General features: G+C 38.4%; 3 protein-coding genes across 4 annotated transcripts in view; 1 reads left to right on the top strand and 2 right to left on the bottom strand.

Moving 5' to 3' along the window:
* Window positions 1-2,317, bottom strand: part of kpna3 (karyopherin alpha 3 (importin alpha 4)) — a 30,978-nt gene extending 28,661 nt beyond the window's left edge. Inside the window, exon 1 of the mRNA XM_084724706.1 lies at window positions 2,155-2,317. Coding sequence (XP_084580832.1) covers window positions 2,155-2,223 — 69 coding nt within the window. The 5' untranslated portion in view covers window positions 2,224-2,317. The remainder of the gene's footprint in view (window positions 1-2,154) is intronic.
* A 5,015-nt stretch (window positions 2,318-7,332) lies between these two features.
* Window positions 7,333-19,325, bottom strand: spryd7b (SPRY domain containing 7b). Its single transcript, XM_084724705.1, has 5 exons — window positions 19,144-19,325; window positions 16,078-16,194; window positions 14,479-14,645; window positions 12,404-12,506; window positions 7,333-8,201 (listed from the first exon to the last, which is right to left on the bottom strand). The coding sequence occupies exons 1-5, from the start codon at window positions 19,247-19,249 to the stop codon at window positions 8,104-8,106; spliced, it is 591 nt and encodes a 196-aa protein (XP_084580831.1). The 5' UTR covers window positions 19,250-19,325; the 3' UTR covers window positions 7,333-8,103.
* An 828-nt stretch (window positions 19,326-20,153) lies between these two features.
* On the top strand, window positions 20,154-22,398 carry trim13 (tripartite motif containing 13). 2 transcript variants are annotated; one of them, XM_084724704.1, is made up of 2 exons: window positions 20,154-20,201; window positions 20,836-22,398. In XM_084724704.1, the coding sequence occupies exons 1-2, from the start codon at window positions 20,169-20,171 to the stop codon at window positions 22,036-22,038; spliced, it is 1,236 nt and encodes a 411-aa protein (XP_084580830.1). In that variant the 5' UTR covers window positions 20,154-20,168; the 3' UTR covers window positions 22,039-22,398. The 2 variants fall into 2 exon arrangements, with proteins under 2 accessions (XP_084580830.1, XP_084580829.1); XM_084724703.1 differs by lacking the exon at window positions 20,154-20,201 and adding an exon at window positions 20,208-20,736.
* Window positions 22,399-23,124: the final 726 nt, after the last annotated feature.

The raw sequence follows: 23,124 nt of genomic DNA, 5'->3' as shown, positions 1-23,124 counted from the left end.
AAGTTCTGAATCAGTTTATTTTTGGGGGAAAATGGCTCAGAAAGGCTCAAATAATAATCACTAGTAATGTGGATATTATGAATAAGTAGTTCAAGGCAAATAATAGAACAGCTAGCGCAGTCTGGTAAGTTCAGAAAATTACATCACTTCACTGTCATACAGTCTTTAAAACCAGGATAAGACAACACATATATCTGATATGCTATATCAGATTATAAGGGCATCTAAAATCTAACATGATACCTAATCTCATATCACAATACCAATATCAATATATTGCCCAGCCCTACCTGCAGACCTATACCTATTACTTTGACATCTTCTTTTTGATCCAACAGTGTTAGCTTCTCCTCTCTTGGCTCATCTGAACACAGCCTTTGCCAAATGGTTTGGTCATCATGTCAATGAGCATAACAGGCAAATGCTGTCAGAGAGATTTATAATTAGACTTGTTAGTTGAATGATGCTGCAAAATCCAACGCTTTAGACGACAGTAGGACCCATAGTATGCCAGTAGTGTTTTCTGGAACATATGACTTGCCAGTAAAGTCAGCACAATTATCCTTCACTTTTAGATTAAAGGGATGGTTCACCCAAAAATTAAAATTCAGTCACTACCTACTGAACCTCATGCTGTTTGACAGGAAAGCAGCATCGCAGAATATCCCAAACAATGTAAGTGAATGGTGATCAGTTTTCAAATGTAAAGAAACAATTGGAACAACAAACAAACATGAAGTGCCTTCATATTGCTCACCAGGCATAAATCAAGTCTCCTAAAGCCTCAACATGCCATTCATTTGTGCACATACTGTCACACCACACACACCCAGTTCAGGTGGTGTGCACGTGCATGTGAACGTGTCTCCAAGCTAAGGATCTACAGTGAACATTTAGGCTAAAAACATGGTGGAAACGAATTCTTTCAAGCCTACTTAGCATATGAGGGCTTTAGGAGACTTGAATTAGACCAGACCAGCAGTATGGAGGCATTTTATGTTCGTTTTTGTTTGTTTGTTTGTTTGTTTGTTTTTGGGGGTGGTGGTGGTTGCTTTTTGCCTTTGGAAACTGGTCATCACTCACTTACATTGTTTGGGATTCTGTAACATTGTTTTCTTGTTTAAATCCAGGAGTGTTTTGTGGACTAAAAAGCTAAACCCGACCTTCAATTGGCATCAGGACGAGTAAATAATGATTGACTTTTAATTTTTGGGTGAACTATCCCTTTAACATAGCTACGTCTACTTGAAAAACGTCTAAGTATAACCATTAAGAAATGAAAGATAACGTTACAGCGTTGGACCAAGTTATAATTAACAGTAATGTTACTGCTTGCTCAATGTTATCCAAGTCAAACGTAGCTACCTATTTCTCACAGATGGATCCCAATCAAACTATAAATTAACAACACATTGGCCGTTTTCACACAAAAGTAGGTCGTAAAACTAAGGTCATCGCATCAGCACCATACAGCTAAGTGTTTAGTGGCTTATAGCTAACAGCTCAGCTCAGCTGGCTCACCTGGCATTACATGCTAGCTATGTGCTTGACAGCGTTAGCAGGCTAACAAGGAGGGGCAATGTTTGGTTAGGGTGGACGTGAACCAACCATGTAATTCAAACTAAACCCACGTTTTACTAATTATGACACATGTATATGACGTTCACAAGTTAGCACTGGTATTACTTAAGGTCAGCTGACTGTAAAACATAGCAAATGTCAAGATTATGATGCCGGGCCAGGCCCAGCCTCGCTTGCGACCGGTATCCATCCAAGTAACGTTAGGTTAGCTAGTTATCGTTAGCTGGCAGTGACAGCTACATCGCCAGCCCTTAATTCCCCCAATTATAACAGTCCAATTGTGATGTTGCTCAGTCTTTTCAGGTATTAACTACTGAATATTACTAGGTCATTGGTGTTAACTAGATAAAGATAACCACAATCGCTTAATTACATGGGAAAATGTACCGTTATCAAGACAGGCCAGTAAGCACTTCTGATGGCGAACTCTTCACGTTAGCTTACACAAGCTAGCTGGCTGGCTAGCAGCTGCAGCCGGGGCCAGGCTCCCCCAACGAGGCCCAAAGACTTCGTTTTCTACCTTAAAACAACTCGATTCGTGTTATTTACACTCGCATTTGTGTGTCAGCTCACCTCGACATCACGTCCCTTGTTTTTAAAGCTCTTGATGCGATGGTTTTCTAAGCCGGCGTTTTCTGCCATGGCTGTATGGGGTTTAGCTATCACTCCGGCTGTCGGGATCTCCTCCGTGTAAAGACGAGGCACGGCAGCTCCTGTGCTGCTGCTGGCTCCAGAGAGGGGGAGGAGGAGGAGGACGTAACAGGACGCAGAGTGAGGGGAGGAGTTAATGCATACCCCCTCTTGCATGGGCTGTCCTGGTTTCCACGGCTCCCTCGACGCAGTCATAATAAATTCACCTTAGCCTTCATGGTCACAACAGACATCCGCAAACACATGGCCGTATACCCTCCACTGAAGTCACTCACGTTTGTGTATTATATTTGCCCTAAAGTGGTCATATTATGCTCATTTTCAATCTTTCTTTTGTTTTGAGTTTCCACTAGACAAGGTTTACATGTGTTCATGGTCAATAACTCACTATTTTATTTTCTTTTAATTCCATGGAGATCATTGTATAATAAGTGTTTCCCAGACATTTTATGGGGACCCACTTTTTAAAAATGATGAGCCATGGCGACCCAGTTCACAGTAAGCAATAAATATTGGGAACAGTTAATTTGTGCACTAAATGAATGTTCCTACCCATTTTCTTACATGTCTGCATCACCTTAAATTATCTTCAAGCATGTTATTGAAAACATACATATTAAATACTTTATAAATGATGAATAAATAAAAATAACATTTAAGCTGAGTTAACAGATCAGGTCAGGAGAGGTTTCCTCTCACCAGGAAAACAATATAGGACATTTTAGCCTACTTCAGAAATGAGACAAATGCATTTAGGCAGAATTAACAGGGCTTCGTTTTTTTCCTCTCCCCAGTAAAACAATATACACATTTTAAAGGCTTTATAAAAGGAATACTACAAATATAAATCTTAAATTTGCAGATATTCTTCCATAGTCTTTGACAACCCAAATAAAATCTCTTGTGCCCGACCTCTGGGTCATGACCCAGTCTCTGGGAATGACTGGTCTGAGACAATGATTTTTAAAGCGGGGGCCTGGTGGCCTACAGGGGGGGACAGGGGTCAGCAAAATGCTGAAAACAAACAAATTAATAAATAAATAAATAAGATAAAAAATATAATTGAATTGTCATACGTTTTGTCCTGAGTATCCTGTCTTCTGATTTAACCCCTGTCTCTTTTAAGGCCCCAAGCACATTCAAAATTCCATTCATACATTATTCATACACCAAATTTGTTACATAGTGATGTCACCAAGTAACAGAACAAACAAGCCTCCAGGAAGCTCACCAGGCTTTGAAGCCAATTTGACACAGTGACCAAACTGTGTAAGGACAACATCATGTGATGCAATGCACCTAAAAAAGACTTTGTCCCATAAACTTACATTTTGAAAGACATGGCTGTAAAACTCCTGATGCATGTTTTTCAAAATTACTTGTTTTGCTACCAGAATTTGATCTATTTGCCCCAATAGCAATTTTAAAGCCTTCAAGAGCCAAATGGTTAAATCATTTTATCCCTCTTGAAGGTGCACTGGATAGGTACTGGGAGCCAAACCCAGCAAGAATACCACCTTGGTAAGACCTCGGTGCTGTATTCCCTGTTGGTCTCGGAGGCCATGTGCCCTACTGGCATATTGACTGTGATCTGCCAGTGACTGGCCATGTTCACTGGGAGGCTGCTGCCCAGTTCTGTTGGCCACTAATGGCGGCTAACAGCAGTTATGGTTAGCTAAATTAGCAACAAGTAAGCTAAAACCATCCATCCATCAGGAAACTCTGTAATTAAATAAGAGAGGGTTGAATCTGAGTAGCCAGAGGACAACAGAGGAGAACCTGAACATATTTTCTCCATAAAATATGATCCATTTTCACTTGGAATAAAGCTGTAAAGTTGTGCATTTGAGCCCCGAGGCCCCAGGAACCACTCCAGTCCACTCCGGTGAATGAATGTATTTGTCCTCCATGCTCCCTTGGCCATAAGCAAGAAAGACTTTCATTGGACACGAATTTGCTATCATCCCTGAGTGTAAGAGATCGTCAGCTGTTTAAAATCTTTTGCCAGAAAAAGACAAACTCTGGGAATGTCATGGGAGCTTTAATAGGCTAAATCCATGCGAACAAAGCCTGGATTTACAAACACGGAGTCTCAGGTGATTCAGAAGCAGTATTTTCTGTTGCAGAGAATAACTCCCTTTGACATGGACTTTGAGCTTAATACCTTCACAAACGTTTTACATGCACTTAAAAGCTATATAACACACTAAAGTAAATACAAAACCCCAAAAAGCAAAATATGGTGTCTGTAAAATAATTTTACTTTAGTGTGGCAACCTGATAACCTGATGCATTACATGTTGATTTATGGCTCTAAAGCTAAATAAACTAGTCGTATTACTGCTGGTTTTACAAAAATTAAACATGAAGTGCTCTTCAAGGATAGGGCCTGTGGTTCAATAAAAATAAAGCAAACAATGGCTGTTGGACCCCGATAAAGACTCTATGAATTGAAACATGTTGGTTAATCCATGAGTTAATACAGGATTTTGTGTGATTTTTGTGTCTCAGATTTTTCTAGACTGCCATCTAATACTTTGGAGTTCCACTACTAGTAAACTGGACAGTCATTGTTTGCTTTGTTTTTATTCTGGTTTAGCTGGTAAATGCATCAAATCTTCCAAGCTCATGAAAAGTTGAATTTTCAGAGATATGTGTTTCTCACAGGACATATTTTACTGCACAATGTGTCTTTTACTTTTCATGCTTTGAGTACATTTTGCATAAAACTTACATTTTAAGTAAAAATTTGAATGTGGGACTTTTACTTGTAGTTGAGTATTTTCAGTGTGGTATTAGTAGTTTTACTTAAGTAAAGAACCTGAATACTTTTTCCTCTGCTAGCCAGCCAATATTAACTCCATATATCAAATGGGAAACTGATAAACTTTTAACAGAAGTTTAAATGTTTTCTTTCAATTCAGTTTGTGTAAAGGGTTGAAAGTCCTGTTAAAATTAAGCAGAGCCTGACCGATATATATCACCTGGCCAATATTTTGCTGGTGATAGCTATATTTGGTAAGCCTCTATATCGTTTTGGAGTACATATTGTCCAAAATGTGCTAATATGAGAACTTTTTTTTTACAGGTCAGACTGCATATTGTTTTATTTTTTAGTTTAGGCAGCGTTTTATGTATAAATGGCCCCTTTTCTTAATCTAAGTTGGATATACAATTTTTCTTTCTATTTATGTTTCCTTTATATTTATAGTTATTTGTGATTATTAAAAATACCTGCGAAAGTTTACTGTTTCATTACCCTATTGTCATTTTGGACAATAAGGTTTATTGTTAAACTTTAAAGTATCCTGCCTCCTTACAGCTTTGAGAAGGGAAGAGACATGGAGACAAGAACAAGAAAGTGATGGAGATGAGAGGTAGAGTTTACTGCTCATTGTGCCCAGGATAAGATTAACATTATGTCCCTGTGCTGTTCAACACAAACAAAAACTGACCTGATCATATAATCCATACAATATCCATACAATATAATTACCAAGAGATATACTGTATATGTTCTTGGTAATTAGATTATATAAATATATTATTGTATAATACACATTTCTTATGTTTATGTACTTTTCTATAATTCAAATCCAGAATGATGTAAACTCAAACACAAAGATGAAATAAATAAAGTGAATATACTTTTACTACAATTTGGCAGGAGAGACAAATGAGGAGTCATAGAGAAAGGGACAGGCAGTGAAAATAGAGGGTGAGAGAACAAAGAGGAGGGGATGGAGAGAGAAATGAACAAACAGACAGTGATGCTGAAGGCAGAGAGACAAGAGGATGTCAAAGAAAACAGAGACAGAAAAGGAGGCTGAGAGAAAGAGCACAGAAGACACAAAGACAAAAGATAGAGAGAAATGTGTGAAGTGCTGAGGGTCTACCCGGAACCTTTTGCTTCTGAAGAACCCTTTGTTGAAGAAAGGGTTCATTAAGGGTTCTTTGTTAGACTGAGGGTTCCACTAAGGACCTTTATCATTCAAAGAGCCCTCTCTGGAACAAAGGGTTCTTCAAGGTTTGTTGAAAAAATGAATGTTAATTTTTTTTCTGGTCATTGCAACATAGATTGTTAAAATGCTGCATGATGATTTTTTTCTTGCCTTATCTGTAGAATACACTATGTTTTATCGTAGAACCCCCCAGAAAATAAAAGATTTATAGGCGAAACCCTTATCAAATGGATTTTTTAGATCTTCCTGGGTGTGTTCTACATAAGGGTAGAATCCACTATAGGTTCTTGTTTGAGCTAAATAGTAAACCAGGTCACTGTTCCAGTAGTTTTGAGTGGAACCATTGTAATCAAGGATGTCATCAAGAGAGGGTGTCGCAGAATGGACAACAACCTGTGGAATATGACACGTCCACTTTTGGTTCCCAAGGAAAACCTGCCATTTTTGGATCCAGCTGGGAACCAACTTTTCAGGCTCCAAACTAGTTTAGTTTTGGTTGAAATGCTCAGCACGGTTCACAATTAGGTGCTTGAACCAGTACAGGCCCAGTTGGTGGAAAAGGCCTGAAAGAGGGTTCCAGGTGGAACCACTGCACCACAGAGGGGTTCTCTGTGGAACCTCTCGCAGGATATTCTGAATGGAACCTTTCACAAAAGGTTATAGGTATAACCCTTTATGTTGGGTGCTTGGTTCAAGGTAGAATCATCTGAGATGGATTCAGGTGGAAACTTCATTAAAAGTTCTACCAGGAACCAAAAAGCGTGCACGTATGAGGACAAGCTGAAGAACCCCCCCAGCTTGACAATCTAAGAACACAACAGGACTCTGAAAAAGTATGCCTCCAGACACAAAAGTTTAATGAATCAACAATATTTGGATTTGCTTGTACAATAACATCATTAGTGCAAACAAAGACAAGCATTTGAAATATCTGACTGTCACACTTCAGCAGCGGATATGCAATGCCAATACAACACAACAGATTGACATTTTTAATCATAACATCTCTGATCAGAGACAACCAGCGCCAGCTCTAGTAATATTCTGATATTTAGAATAAATTATACTGTAAAAGATTTCAGGATGGGAAAAGTGTCAGGAAAACAAAATCAGTCTCAATACATATTGGTGGCAGACCCTGGCCGCCCCCTGGAATGTGCATTTTATTTTGGTGGCGTATTTTAAACCATCTCTGTGTCAACTCAAATTGAAACAGTGACATGAATAAAAAAAAGTGTTGCAATATCCCTGCCTTTAATTGTATTTTTTAATTAAAGAAGGCAACATAAAAGTGCATGGGATATTACTGACTGACATGTCAGTAGTATTGGTAGCTGAACCTTCATTAGTCCACACACTCTTGCTGGCCAAAAAATGACATGCTTTGTCAAACCAGAGAGATTAAATATCACTTTGATCTGTGTTTCAAATAAATACACATAAATATAGGGCGTATGCTGGGATGTCAGTATGGCGTATAAAGTATAAAGCAATGTCAACAAAACATGGCTTCTGATCCTGAACAATGGAAACAGTTTACTACTACATCCACTGTCTGGCGTCTATACACAGATTGAGAATGTAAGCAGCAGCTGAAAGTGTTTCAGGTAACGCAGGGTGATAACCACTGACACAAGGTAATGATATGACAGTCTGATAGTTTTCCATCAGCACAGACTGTAATAGCCCATCATAGCTGACCAATGATCAGAAATCCCCAAATGGATACTCCACCATCAATCCAGAGCAGCAGCAGAGAGACAGAGTAATCACAGGAAACAAACACGGGGCATCGAAGCCACACATAATGATATTAACCAATCAAGGTCAAACTGTAGTGTCACAGAGGTTGCTATGAGATATAAGGGAGGATGACAATGTAAAGAGGGGCTGAGGCTGAAGTGCTCCTTTAGAAGATTTGTTGTTCAAACAGGATCTTCTCAAATCCTTGCGGTGGTGTGTGATAGAAGTCACTAAACTGGCAGTCTAAGATGGCACTGTCGTCCACTGGAACAAAAGAAAGTAAAGACAGTGTAAACATGTTAAATCTCTAAAACAGATTTTTTTTTTTCCTATTAGCAGCATTTAAGTTAAAACAAAACAAAACATCACATTACATTGTGCATATCCCTGTTTCAGTTTTTATTTAGGAGAAGAAATATGAAATATATTCACTGTACAAAATCATTAAATGATATGTTCAGAGATTAAGGAAACATGCTAAACTGAAATACTGGCTTGTCCATCAGAATATTCTCCTTGGAAATTTGTTTTTGTTTGCCCGTTTCATGTTAATTAGAGTTCAAATTAATGCTGAATGTTCATTCATTAGTCACTGAACTCAAACTTCAGAGTGTGTATTCTGAGAGCAGAACAGTAGTTTCCGGATAAAGGACAGAAAATTGACAGTTATTAATAGTTGATCAATGTACAGTGTAAGACTCAACCTCAGTTGTCATTGTCAAAATATAATATTGCGCTCGCCTTGCGTTCCCATTCAGTGTCTCTGCAGCCTGCAGACAACCTGCCTGTGCTTCAAGTCTGGGGACAAGGGGGCTGAGGAAAACAACTACTTCAATCATACACTGTATATTAAATTAATATACCGTTTAAGGGTCTAATTCACTGTTTAAACTGCAGAGCTAAATTTTGAATGCAACAGCGTTACATAGTTCTCTTATATGGGAACAAAATATTAAAAATAAATAAATAAATAAATAAAAATGACACCACGTCTTGTGCATATCCCTGTTTAAGTACTTCTTTTAGGGTAATGCAAGATGTACGTTATGATTGTTGCACCATTACAAATGTGTGAAGCTTGGACCAATAACAGGGTTTATACACCTTTTACATTTCAGAATTAAAATAAATAAATAAATATATGAGAAAACAATCCAAACTTCCAGACTCAAATTTCCAGATTTGTCACCATATTTTACATCTGAATACAAATAGCTAGATGAAGATGAAGTAAACTAACCGGCAGTACTAGCTACATTCATTATTTTCTGTCACTCCCATATTTTTTGGTCTCTTTTATAAATGTGAACCAAATATAAGTTAGAGCTGCACAATATATCGTTTGAGCATCGTCATCGCAATGTACGTGTGCACAATAGTCACACTGCAGGTCCTGCGATGTAGGAGGCAAATGAACTAAACGTGTTCTCATTTAATTTCAAGGGTACCTGACACACACCGCACGCAGCAATCCACCAATCACAATCGTTCTTAATCAGTTTGCCAAAGCAGACCACGCCCCTGCATATGGAGTGAGTCGCAAGATCAGTGCAGGTTAATTGTCCACAAGATGGCAGCAGTGCAGCATAACATAAAGTGCTATTCAAGTCATCTGGTGAAAATTGCTTTATATTTTCATATCACAATATATATCGCAGGGTTAAAACAAATCGCAATGTCAGTTTTTTCCAATATCGTGCAGCCCTATTTTTAAGTTGAAAAAGTGAAATAATTTAATTTTCACGGAATCTGTGCAGTGTTGTTTTTTTTAAATGGTGCGTTCATGGAAACAGTGATGCATACAGTCGCAAAGGTATGGTTTCCGTATACTTCTGTGATAACTACATCACTGCATAACTCACAAATGTCCAGACAAGCTACATATTCTGTTATATATGATGCTATGTAAACATGCAATTTAAACATATTGCTGCAATTTCTTTTAAACTAATTTGGTTGCCTGGACATGGAACAGTTAAAGGGCACTTCGGGCAGAGCAGAGTGCGTTCAGTCACATGCAATACTTTGTGCCTTGCTTTTGTCAACATCAAGCTCACTCTGGCCTGTTCTCTCTCACCTAATGGTAAATATTTTGGTGGCACTGGCTGCCTGTTCATGAAAAACACTGTATGACCAATTTTGCATCTTTAGAAATTCAGAATTTTATTTAAAAAAAAAACAAAAAAACAACAGAATAGGGTAATTAGTCTGGAGTGCCTTTCTTTTTTTCCATACTCATCCAGACCCGGACAGTGCTAAATTCCTTCTTTTTTAAAATTCTTGTTTGTTGAGTACATTATATTTCTAAGTCAAACCCATCAATGTACCAAGGACTCCCCGGAAAGCCTCTTTGATACTGAGTGGAGAATTAAACTATGTCTTTCTCAAGAATAACAATATTATGGTAAATAGCCAACATTCCAACATTTTTCTTGTTTATTCTGCAAAGTTCTGTAGAAATGAGGTCAAATTGCTTCTAACAGCAACTATTTGAAGATAATCTCTCAGTATACAATGTTACATTTTGTATAAGCTTGTTAATACTGAAATCTTTGGGTGCTGGAATGTTATTAACTCAACTTTAGCTCAGAGGTCACAGCTGACTGACTAATCTTATACATCGGCTCTCAGCTGGAGAAGCAGCATCACCTCAACTCACATGGGAACTTGTGCCACTGCAGGTCAGAGGACTAATTTGGTGAACACTTAACATTTTGTGGGAAGGTAACTTACAATTTCAGGGTTTTCCATTAGCTGCCTAATTAAATAATGTAATTTTTATTCAGTCTAATTATACAAGCCAAAGTGCAAGGATAGAAAATGGAAATATCCTTATTTTATGGCATCATTGGTATTTAATAATGCAAAGGTAGTCGCTGTTTAATTAAAAAATAGAATTACTGCCTTGTGGTTGTATGCCTCCACCAACCAGTCAAGTTGCTCTTTATATCCATGCCTGTCCAGTGTTTGAAGAAATGTAATCAAAAGGTATAAGGTATTTTTTTGCAAAACAGAAGATATATATTGGCATGGATAATTCCAGTGAATAATTTTCAGACAGAAACATGCTGTATTCACTTAAGAGACATTTTTTAACATAGCATTATTATGGAAAAGTGAGTGGAACATGTAAATATTCCTATATGGGAGTTCAGTTTATATAAATGCTTACTAGAAAATAGTGAATAACAATCTTAACAGCAAACAAGTGTCTTGTCTTTTAAACACACAACGACACAACAGAAAATTAATTGGAATGTTTAAGATGGTATTTATGAAGGCATACAGGGTGATTGTCTGATCACATGAATCTATTTTCTATCTCAGAAATATTAACAATGTCTTAAAAAGGAAGAGGGTGTTTGTGCAAGAAAGTGCAAACAAATAAGTCACTAGTTACAGTTAGTTGCATTAGTCTTGCTGTAGGACATAAAGCACCTGAAGCCTTTTTTCCATTAAAAAAATTGCCAGTTGAATTCATTCCACTTATTTGAAGTGGAGTTGTATGAGGTACTTATTGAAAGTAAAGTGTAATACCCATAGTAGATGGAGGTCAGTACACCCCTGCTCTGGAGAAGCAGAAAAGAGTACTAGCATGGAAGGTAAGAAATGTACTGCTGAGGACAGGGTAGGCAGCAAAATGGATTTCAGCCACTTAAAAAAGGTCTAGCCAAAAAATTCGATATCAGTATATATAAGTGTAGACTATATTTAAAATATTTTCAGTGCTTTATCTTGCCATCAGACAGCCTTTTCTGACAGGAAACCACTGTTATATAAGCCAACTATTGCTCTTCAGAAAGCAACCAGACTCTATAAAGAAAAACAGTAATTTTACCTTACACGGCACAGGAGATGCTGGACTACTACTGTCTCAATCGGTTAGTTTGTTCATGTTTTTGTCACTTTCATAAATCTTAACTAACCTTTACAAACAGTTACACTTAAAGCGGTGCTGATTTTACTTGGGGTCACCTTTTTTAAGTTGCTAAAATGCCTTTTGCTCTGTCCACTGCTTAGCTTCCATGATGTTGCTCCTCTCTACTTCTCCAAACTGAGGATGTGCTGACCTCTATCCACTGAAAGTACTGACTACGAATACATACCTCATACAACCCCGCTTCAAATAATCTGAACTACCGCTTTAATATCACCCACAGAGGAAAGGCCTGGTAATGACATAATCTGCTGCAGCCTTTGAACAGAATCTGCAGCACAACTGTCTCTTCCTGTTAAAGGTTTGGTTTTGATTAGTCCACATTACTCAATGTTAGATGTGTGGAATCTATTTGTGGTCAAATAGCAAATAAAAAAACCCTTTTAAGTACAGCTGACGGCCTGACATAAGCAGCATTACATAAAAATGTACAAATACAGCCCTCTAGTGGAATAATATTGTAACTGTCACAATAGCATTCCTGAGAAAGCAGTTCAACTTAAACTAACCAGCCAACTAACAAACTTACCATAAACAACAGGGTATACAGTGCCTCGGATCCCTGAGGCAGGACAATGCATGTTCTTTCCATTCAGGTATAAATTCAGCTCCACATGGTCATATGTGATGCCCTGAGAAAGAAACAAAAGTGGAATTAATTTCTAAATTTTTGCATGTGAATATGATTACATATTTAACCCTGGTCTAACTATCAAAAGCAAACCTTCACATAGCACAGTTATTCAAAGTTTGATGCTGTAACTTATTTAAAGACAATCAATGAGGATCTTTCACATGCTCAGCCCATGTGAGGTGGAGTAGGGAAAGCTTTGGAAAGCCAAACAGTTTAGAAACAAAACAAGGTACGTCTGTGTTTTCATCCAACAGTATTTCTTGCTTTCCTGCAGTTCCTGTAGTTAACACTTTCTCCTATTTAACCATGATGGCTCGAGCTTTTATTATCACTTCATAATTATGGTCAATGGCGCTTCCATCAAAGAAAAAAAACATGCATCAAACTGACACAGAATGAGACAAAAACATGACTCAACATTTTATGTGGAGGGAAAATGTTGCAACTTGTCAATTTTTAGATATTAAGGAGTTTGTAAATAAATTATATTACTCATCTGCATATACAATTGTCAAAATACCAGAATTTTAAACTAAGACACAATACTAGTATAAAAAAAAAGACACTCAATACTTCTTTGGACACCACAGCAAAAAGAGAAAAGAAAGTCCTTGGCACACAAAATGGGATCATTATCTTCTTCGTGTTTTTTCTTTTTTTCTTTTTAGGAACAACCTGCCCACCACCTTTCAGGCATTAAGAATGAACTGAGGTCTTGAATGAGCACTTGGATAACTTTTTTTATAGCTTGGTACCTTCAATAAAAATGTTAATACTATATTGTGTTTGTAAACGCATGGTATTGAAATAGTATCAATACAACCTTATAGTAGCTGCTGTCCTGATTAAGCAAGTACTAAGCAAGTATTGTATGTGCACTTAAAACTGGACAGAAATTCTGTGTAAGACTGGCTTTCATGGATAACTCTTTTTGCCAAAGTGTTAAAACTGCTCTGAAATAATCTTTTATTGACCATATTATGAGGGAGAGGTGTCAACCTGGGAACTAACTGTATAGGACTAGAGCAGCAATTATTAATCACATAATTGATTAGTTGTCAACTATTAAATTAATCACTAATAACTTTAATAATGCACTGAGTGCACTGAAATGTGTGAGTGTGTAGTTTGAGTAAGTAAGTCAAAAAAACAAAACAATGAAGGCCTATGTACTGAAAATATATCAATGCTGAATGAAATCAGAGTTCAGTCAGGGTGAAAAAGTGACTGGGTAACAATCTGTGTTATCCTAGCAGGCTATTTGTCATAAACTGTGGTCACTCACTCATTGAGTCGGCTCATGACCAATCACGGCTCTCATGCAATCTGACAAACGTTAATCGTAAATTGTACTTTTGCAGGCATGCATCACTCAGCTCTGGCAGCGTTTCATGTAATCTTGTACCTTTATGCAAATCAGTTTAAAATAAAGTCCAGTCAACTTTTTTGACTGGATGATTAACCATCATCTACTGTAGGTAATACAATGACTATCAATAAGTACCTCTACAACCTCCTCAAATAATCTGAATTATCGCTTTAACATCACATTTTACCAAATAATTCTTGACAGAGGAAAGTTTGTTGAAATAAAAAATCAATCAATGTTGTATCTGTAGATGAAAAATCTATGATAAGCTGACGCAAATAGCAATTTGGTGCACAACATTAGACTATCCAGATCAAATTATACCATGTGATGCCTTGTGAAAACCCCACAATACCAAATTCTACATGGGTCTCACAGGACCAGCAGGCCTCTAGCAGATGATTCGTCTGAAGAGGCTGATTTAAGTTCTGTAAATACACATGATCCTGACTGACATGAGACAGCAGCAACCATTACTAAAGCACATTTACTCTATAAGAAATCATTTCAGCCCCTGTAAAACTTATCTGCCCATGTGATTCAAAGATTAGGTTATCAAACTTAAATTCAGGATCAGATAAAATAAAAATGTTGCACTTACCACAATGTCACCCTCCTGAGGAAGGCTGTTTGCGGGTAGCCGATTTTTCTCTTCATTATTGTGGTAAACAGACCCATCATGCCTCAGGACAAGGCTGTTTGTGTCTCTGCCCAAAGGCACTTGATTAAGATTCACTTTCTGTGTAGCCACACCTATTCCCCACACACCTTAAAAAAAAAAATGCACGGCAGTGAGTATCTGCGATTGTAAAACACTGTTAACAAAAAGGACTAAAATGTACAACACAAACGCCAGTTCCAAAACAGCTGGGACACTGTGTAAAAACAGGTATAAAAACAGAATGGAATGATTTGCCCATCGTTTTTGACCTACGTTTAATTTTGTATGGTACAAAGACAAAATATTTAATGCTCAAGCAGATAAACTTTATTGTTTTTTGTAAATATATACTCATTCCAAATTTGATGCCTGCAACATGTTTCAAAATTCCAACATCTGACCCCTCAGGCACTGCATTAACAATGTAAATTAATCTATAAAAGATATATTTACATGGGCTTGGGAACACTTTGGAAAACCGCTGTCAGCAAACACAGGTCTTTGTTTGTATTTACAAATGCAAGACTACCATGCAAAGAGACAGCCATATAAAAACAACACCCAGAAATACAGCTGACCTCTCTGGGGCTTCTGCTCAGCTGAGATGGACTGATGCAAAGTGGAAAAGTGTGCTATGGTCTGATGAGTCCACACTCTAATTGTTTTTGAAAATCATAGACATTGTGTCCTTGGGGCTAAAGAGGAAAAGGACCGTCCAGATTTTTACCGGTGCAAAGTTCAAAAGCCAGCATCTGTACAGGATTTTGAGCAACATATGTATGGTGCACTATGAAGCGCAAAATACAATAATGGGGACACCGCATTGTTGAGCAATGAAGTTGTACATTAAGCAAGAATGGGAAAGAATTTTACTTTCAAAACTTCAACAGTTAGTGTTCGCAATTCCCAAAAAACTTACTCAGTGTTAAAAGAAAATGTTTCACAATGGTAGACATGTCCCTGTCCCAACTTTTTTGGAACATGTTGCAGACATGAAATTTAGAATAAGTGTATGATTATTTAAAAAAACAATACATTTGATCAGTTTGGACATTAAATGTTTTGTCTTTGTACTGTATTTAATTGAATATTGGTTTTAAAAAAAAAGATTTGCAAATCACAGCATTCTGTTTTTCTGTTTTAGACAGTATCTCAATATTTTGGAATAGGGGTTGTATGTATATTTATGGAAAAGGCCAGTGGCAACAAACATTTTATAAAAAAAGATTCAAATGCACAGCAAATCTGTAACTGAATTAAAAAAAAAATCCATAGCTAGTATGGAGGTGCATGAGAGCAGCTTTGCTGAAGGTTATATTTGTGAGAAAACTTATTTCTTGTGCTTTCAGGTTTTACCATCTCTCACTCTTTAAGTGAACAGAATTCCATCAGTGAGCATGCAGTCACAAGATGGTGTGGCTACTAAAAACTGCAGCGTGTCTGTATCAATAACTCCCACTAGGAATGCACCATAAAATGTCAATCTAGTAAAAAAAAAAAAAAAAAAAAGAAGGCAAGAGCTACAAGCCAAGTGCTTACCAGTGGACTGGATCTTAAACTCAAAATAACTTTTGTTCTGGTGCAGAGGAGCGTTGGCCAGACAGCCTCCAGTGCCGCATATCCTCCTGCCACTCTTTACAATGACGACATCTGTGCCTGTAAAACAGAGACAAGAAACATCTTGTAGTAAAAACGCGTAATTCATGACACTACTGTTTCCCTTGTCAATTAATTTGCCATATATTTTTATTGATCAATCACTTGTCTGATCCATAAAATGTCAGTAAATAGTGAAAAGTTCTACTATTTCTTAGTGCCCTAGATGACAACTTCAATGGACTTGTTTTGTCTAACCAACAAACCAAAGATATTCAATTTGCAATCATACAAGTCAGATGAAGCAGCAAATCCTCACATCTGAAGAGCTGGAAAAAGAAAATGTTTGAGATCTCTGCATGATAAATGACAGACAATTAATAAATTATCAAAATGGTTGCAGATAATTTTTTGTGGATTGATTAAACAACTAATCACAGAGCCAACCACTGTTGGTTAGTTCAAGTTCTCTTCTATATGTCGTTCAAAAGTATGTGTATGTTCATATGCCTGTAAACCAGTTGTTGTTTTTGAATGCTGACAATTAACATTTTTATCATAACAAATTAAAGCTTCAGTTAAGATTAATTGAGTAAAGCTAAGGTAAGCCATACCTTAAAGTCCCCTCAACTCAAAAATGGATATTTGACCTTCATTGCTGAATGATGTGTGAGCAGAGTTAGGGTTAGTTTGAAGTTACTTTAGTTAGTTAAATTTGAAAATATATAAAATCAGTGATCTATTGATCTTTACAAATAAAGACTTGAGAGTTTACCAACACCATCAGTGCTGAAAAAAAGTTTAATTGAAAAATCTAATTACATTTTGACCTTAAAATCGAAAGTTCAATCAATTTGGAGATTTGGAGAATCGTGACACCCCTATCTGCTGTACTTGTAAAGTTCTTCTGTGCTCATCTTAAATCTCAGTTTGACGTGTTTGCATCAGCAGGATTTTCTGACATCACAACTTGGAGCCAAGTATGGACCAGGTTGCACTGTTTAAGTACATATTTACTGAGAGTAGACTTTTCGGTGAAACGGGACACATCTTGTGTCCAAATTTGTGTTACAATTTCAAATGAAAAATCTTTGCATACAGATGCATTCTTTGTTCTTCATTGAAGGTGGAGTAATGTGTTTAAGGTAATTGAACTGAAAAAAAAAAAAAACCCACACACAAAAAACAACACATATCAGACACAAATTATCATTAAGGCAGAGTACGTGTACATGCCTTAAACTTTAGAAGACCCCTCTATATGTTTTATTAAATGAAAGGAATAGGAAGTGTTCATCCTAATGGCTGACAGCAGTGTCTTGAGTTTAGCTGGAGAAGCGAAGCGCTCACTTTTACTTAAGTATTTCCATTTAGGTAACTTTATAATTCCACTCCTCTACATCTCAGAGGGAAAATGGCACTTTTTAGTTCACTGAGTTTGTCAGACAGCTTTGATTTCACACCCTTTCTGTCCAGTGAAAACCAAGTATCTCCAAATTCAGTGATTTTGAATGTGAAAGTTTGTGTCAACTGAAGGATTAGCTTTGTGGGTTGAGAAAATTCTTCTATGTCTTAAGCTAAATAAACAACTTAAAACACTCTTGGATTAGCTGGAAAATGAACGGCCACGATGCCAAAAACAGGGCTGTTTTTCTGAGCTCATGATAAGTTGATATTTTAGAAGTGCTCTACAAGGTGCCCTTTGCTCAGACCTCGGTAGAGCAGCTTTCTGCACTCTGGCTATAGACCAACCTTCACAACACACTACTGCTTAACAACTTTGTTTCCCTGGAAGAACTGAAAGCTCTATTAAAAACAAACAACTAACCAAACTGTGGAATTGTTATGCCTTTTTTTGTTGGTAGTGTTTTTTACAGGTTATTATAGGTTATTATGCGATGGTTTTACTGGTTCAGCCCGCTTGATATTGAATTGTGGCCTGCAAATAATGATTATTTTCTCAGTTAATTGATTAATAGTTGTTTGGTCAATAAAATGTTAGAAAATGGTGAAAAATGTTGATCAGTGTTTCCCAAAGCCCAAGATGACATCCTCAAATGTCCTGTTGTATCCAAAACCCATAGATATTCAGTTTACTGTCCTAAAAGAGTAAAGAAATGTAAAAAATATTCACATTTAACAAGCTGGAACCAGAAACTTTCAACTTTTCTTTAAAGATTACTCAAACCAATTAATTCATTGGTCAAAATAGTTGGCAATTAATGTGATTAATCGTTTTAGCTGTAATATAAAGAAGTTTAAATTAACACAACCTTAAACATGTACATCAGCAAAATGCAGAATACATATTAATACGACAATAACACTAATTAAAAAAAACTTATTATAGTAATACACTGACAGAGAATTTTTTGCTGTAAAATGAGTACTTTTACTTTGGTTACTTTAAGCAGATTTTAATGATGATTCTTAAATAGCTTTCCTTATGTTGGGTTTTGACTACATAGTGGAGTATTTATACTTAAGTAAAGGAAAAGGGAACATCTTCCCCTACTATTTTTAGGAAGTATATTAAAGAGGAAATGTTAATGCACACACCTGCAACCATTCATTATACCGTCCCATATACACATTTGAAAGGCTTTTTTATCGAGTGCAGTAATACTGACATGAAATAGAAAGGTAAACACGGGTGTTAAGATAATAATTAAGGCCCCATTCCATTTAGTGTAGCAGAGCCTTTCCAGTGAGCCAACATGTACAACAGCAGCACCCTGACTCTGATAGATCTGAATGGATCAGACCCTTAATTAGTGTCAGTGGTAACTCCTGTGTTTATCCTACTATTTCATGTGAAAATGGCTGCTGTGAAAAAGTTACACCGTGTATGTTACAACACTAAACTCAAAGTCCTTCTATATATACTTGGCCGATAACGCTAATTCAGCTAGCAGCTATCGGTTAGCTAGCTAGCAACCCATCCTGTCACAGAGTTAGACATCAGCTGTCTGGACACCAGCTGTGAGAGTTAAACACGTACTAACTTACCCATGTGGTGAGTATCTAGCTGAACAGTGGGCATTTCTTTGAGGGGAATATGCCCCGATCCGCCATCTCCGCAGCAGCCTAGACAACACGTAAACATCGCAGCCATTCTTGCCCCGAAACTAGCTAAACATCCGGAAACAAACCCAGACCATAAACCAAAGAGTGCCTGGAGTTAAGACGTCAGGCCGCCCGAACACAACAGCGACACCCAGCGGCAGAGCGCGGAGCTGCATAAGCTCCTGCTACCCAACTGTATCCAATCACAGTGGCTAAGATAGGCAGTTGCTCCTGATGGCATGGAAACAAGGGAAGAAAATCAAGGTCAAAATTTCTACACGTGACTAAGTAACTATTGGATATCGATGTTACATAACCACGAGTGAAAAGAAAGTGAGTTTTGGAAAATATGTCAAATATTTAGTGGACCAGTGCTGAATTGATCATTCATAACTGAAGAGCAGCCTCAGGGGTTGATTTCAGATGAATGAAACATACAGCTAACGCAGTAATGTTGCTGATGCGCGATGTAGTTAGTCCTGCTTCAAGATAAAGTGCCTGTTGTCTGCTCAGTGCGACATAATGAACTTTAATTTTGCAGCTGACGCATCCAGCTGCGCCTTTTATCGTGTTAACTGTTTACAGAGGCATTATATTGACAAGTACTCACACGGCGACTGAAGTGGGCCAGTGTAAAAACATGTGATGCAAAGCTGGGACTAAAACCTAGTTGACAGTTTTTCACGCTGTAATGTTTTGCATAGCAACAGCCCCTCCCCCATCCAACTGTCAGGGATCCTCTGCAAATTACCCAACAGGGACAAAAACGTAAACATCCCAGTGCTCGTGATTAAGCGATCAAAAAACGCGAAATACCAGCACATTTCGTGGTGGTAGCGTTTTGCTGTATATCTTAATTTATCTGAGCGCAAATGCAAAAGAAATCACTGTATTTCAATTTTCTGTGCGCCACCGAAACGGTTAACTCTTTACCCGGAAAGGGCGAAGTCTGCACAGCAACAAGCGCCATGATTGCGTTGCACTGTGCGTCTCAGCAGCTGGTGAGTGATTCTTTTGGTCCAGTAGTTGCATGTTACTATGCGCTTGCAAAATCTGTCACAGCCCTACTTCAGTACCTTGCCAACAGGAGCAACGTTAACGCGAAGCCTTGTCGATAATTTGTCGCATTGGATTGGTTAGACGGCGCTAATTTAGGGCTCGACACAGCTAACCTCTGTGCTACTTCTCTGTAATACAAAGCTGGAAGAAAATCGTTTGCTGTCAGATAAACATACTGACGTTTTTTACATATATCAGCCTGGTCTTGCAACGTGGTTTCAAGTTTCTTCCAACGCCAGCTGGTTACAGAGAGAGTTCAAACAGCAGAATGGTGTTTGACGTTATACGGGCACACGGAGGGTCTGGCACAGCCCGTGCCAAGCTTTTACGCGGGCACAGCGATGCGAGTCAGTTTCACTTTGAGGATGGGAATACTCCAGACACAGCTGCAACATGACTGCAGAACCTGTATCCTTTGCGATGCTACAGCATTTTCGTGTGTAATTTGTTACCTGTACTGCCTCTCTCTGAGTGTGGGTGCGTATTGTGTAGCCTGTTAACAGTGACGTGCTGATTTATTGGGTTTTCTGTACTTAAATGAAGCACCGATTTGACGCCTGGATAATGTGTTTACAGGACACCATGGAGCAGTTAGAAGACGAACTTACGTGCCCGATCTGCTGCGGTCTCTTCGAGGATCCACGGGTTCTGCTGTGCTCGCACAGCTTCTGCAAGAAATGCTTGGAAGGACTTCTGGAGGGGAACCGAGGTCCGGCTTTCAGAACACCACTCAAATGCCCCACTTGCCGCAAAGAGACCCCTCACAACGGCGCAAACAGCCTGCAGATCAACTACTCTTTGCGCGGAATAGTGGAGAAGTACAGCAAAATCAGAGTGATGCCTAAGATGTCTGTTTGTAAACAACACTGCGGACAGCCTCTCAACATATTTTGCGCCACGGACTTAAAACTCATTTGTGGGTTTTGCGCTACAACAGATGACCATAAAGGGCATAAATTCTGTTCCTTGGAAGAGGCATATGTGCAAGAGAAGGAGGCGTGTGATGAGCTGCTGCACGGGGTGGAGAGCTGGCAGAGCGCAGACATCCTGTCCTGCCTGGAGACACTACAAGCCAGTAAGAAAAAGGCGCTACAGTCGGTGACCAAGGACGCAGAAAAGGTAAAAGAGTATTTCGACAAACTCATCAGTGCCCTCGAATGCAAAAAGAACGAGATTCTGTCCGATTTTGAGACCCTGAAGCTGGTGGTGTTGCAAGCGTACGATCCAGAAATCACCAAGCTGACCGCAGCGATGGAGGAGCACAGACGGGCGCTCAGCATCGCCGAATCGTTCAGGAGCGTCTCCGACCCCCTGTGTTTTCTGCAGCAGATGCAGGAGTTTCGGGAGAAGTTGGGGGTCCTGAAGGAGACACCGCTGCCCTCTCAGAAAGACACGGATGTCGGTCCCCTCATGCGCAATTTCGATGTTAAAAAGTGGGACTCACTGAAGCTCAGAGAGGTGGACAAAATTGCAGTCCCCAATGACAGTGGCTCGCACCGGTCGGGGCGCTCACGGCTGGCAGCGCCCACATGGATCACCTTAGTCCTGAGTTTGTTACTACCGACACTGCTCCTGCTGCAGCCGCACAGCCTCGCTGCCTACATGTCTTCACAGATTGAACCATTCCTCACTGCAGCTTCATCACACCTTTCCCACAGCAGTGTGTACCTGCGGGGAGTGACTGACATGTACACAAGTTTAATGGGAGCAGGTCAGGAATACGTCATCAACTTCATTGACTCTACTGTCAATTTTATTGGCAGTTGTAAGTTGTTTTAATTATTAGCCTGTGGCATCTCTGACACTCATTCCCAGCTACAAATTGTTATCCAAGTGAGGTGCGTTACACTAGTGACAGATATGCATCTGAACATGTGGAAATACTAATCTTGTTTACTTGATATATTTTTTTTACACTGTCTTGTCTTTTTGCATTTTTTTTTGTTCAAGTTCCAACCTCAATGAAGCCATAAAATCAAACAGAATCAATCTTTAATCCACAGAGCTTGTATATCTGATAGACGCCAATCTGTATTTCTTTTCATGAATGTGCAATCTTATTTTCTCGTTTTTTAAAAACACTATGACAAATTTATACATGTCTAAGATGATCTTGATAAATAAAACAGAGAAATTGAAGTCATTTTCATGTTTGTTTTTCTTTAGTGCGACAGGCCAAATCAGCCATCTATTTGGGGACACAAGTTTGCCTATGAACGAAGCAAGTGAGTAATAAAAGACACAAATATATAGTGTAATCCCTGGCCTCCTCCCCGCAGAGCAGAGCGCGTCCGCACCACAGTGATGCTGCAACCTCTTCAAGGTTACAACCGTTGCATAACAGGGCCCGTGTGAAATATTCACCAGGCTGCAGACTCACAACACGGTCCTGTGATTGTGATATTTTTTATAAAACCTACAACAAACTGACAGCAGTGAGAATAAAAACGTAGTGTCACGCGTTCTGGGCAGCCACTTCATTTGTACACAAGATTTATTTTCGGAGGTTCATGTGACTCATTCGTTGCATGACTGGTCCGGTCTGTAAAGTCAAACATTTGCAGGCTGTTCAGTTGAAAGTACAGTGCAGGTCTATTTTATGCAGCTGAATTTTCAGGAAACTGACTTGTAAGCCTAAAATCAAAAGGCACTTGTGTGTGTGAATACAAGTTATTGAAATGATTTTAAATTCAGGGAAGCTCGGTGAGATCTTTGGATTATCGCCAACAGTGGTCTTTATTAAAATAGGTCAGACTGTGAATTGTGCATTGATTGGTTTTCCTTTTAATTTACTCATTTGTTCTCTGAGCAGAGGTGCATTTTGAAAAAAAGGAAAAAAAAAAAAAAAATCCTAAGATCACACCA

This window comes from Lutjanus erythropterus, chromosome 8, assembly GCF_056507025.1.
Source record: "Lutjanus erythropterus isolate fLutEry1 chromosome 8, fLutEry1.hap2, whole genome shotgun sequence".
NCBI classification, from domain to species: Eukaryota; Metazoa; Chordata; class Actinopteri; order Lutjaniformes; family Lutjanidae; genus Lutjanus; species Lutjanus erythropterus.
Note: the sequence above shows the minus strand (reverse complement) of the source record. Positions and strands in the feature narration are given on the sequence as shown.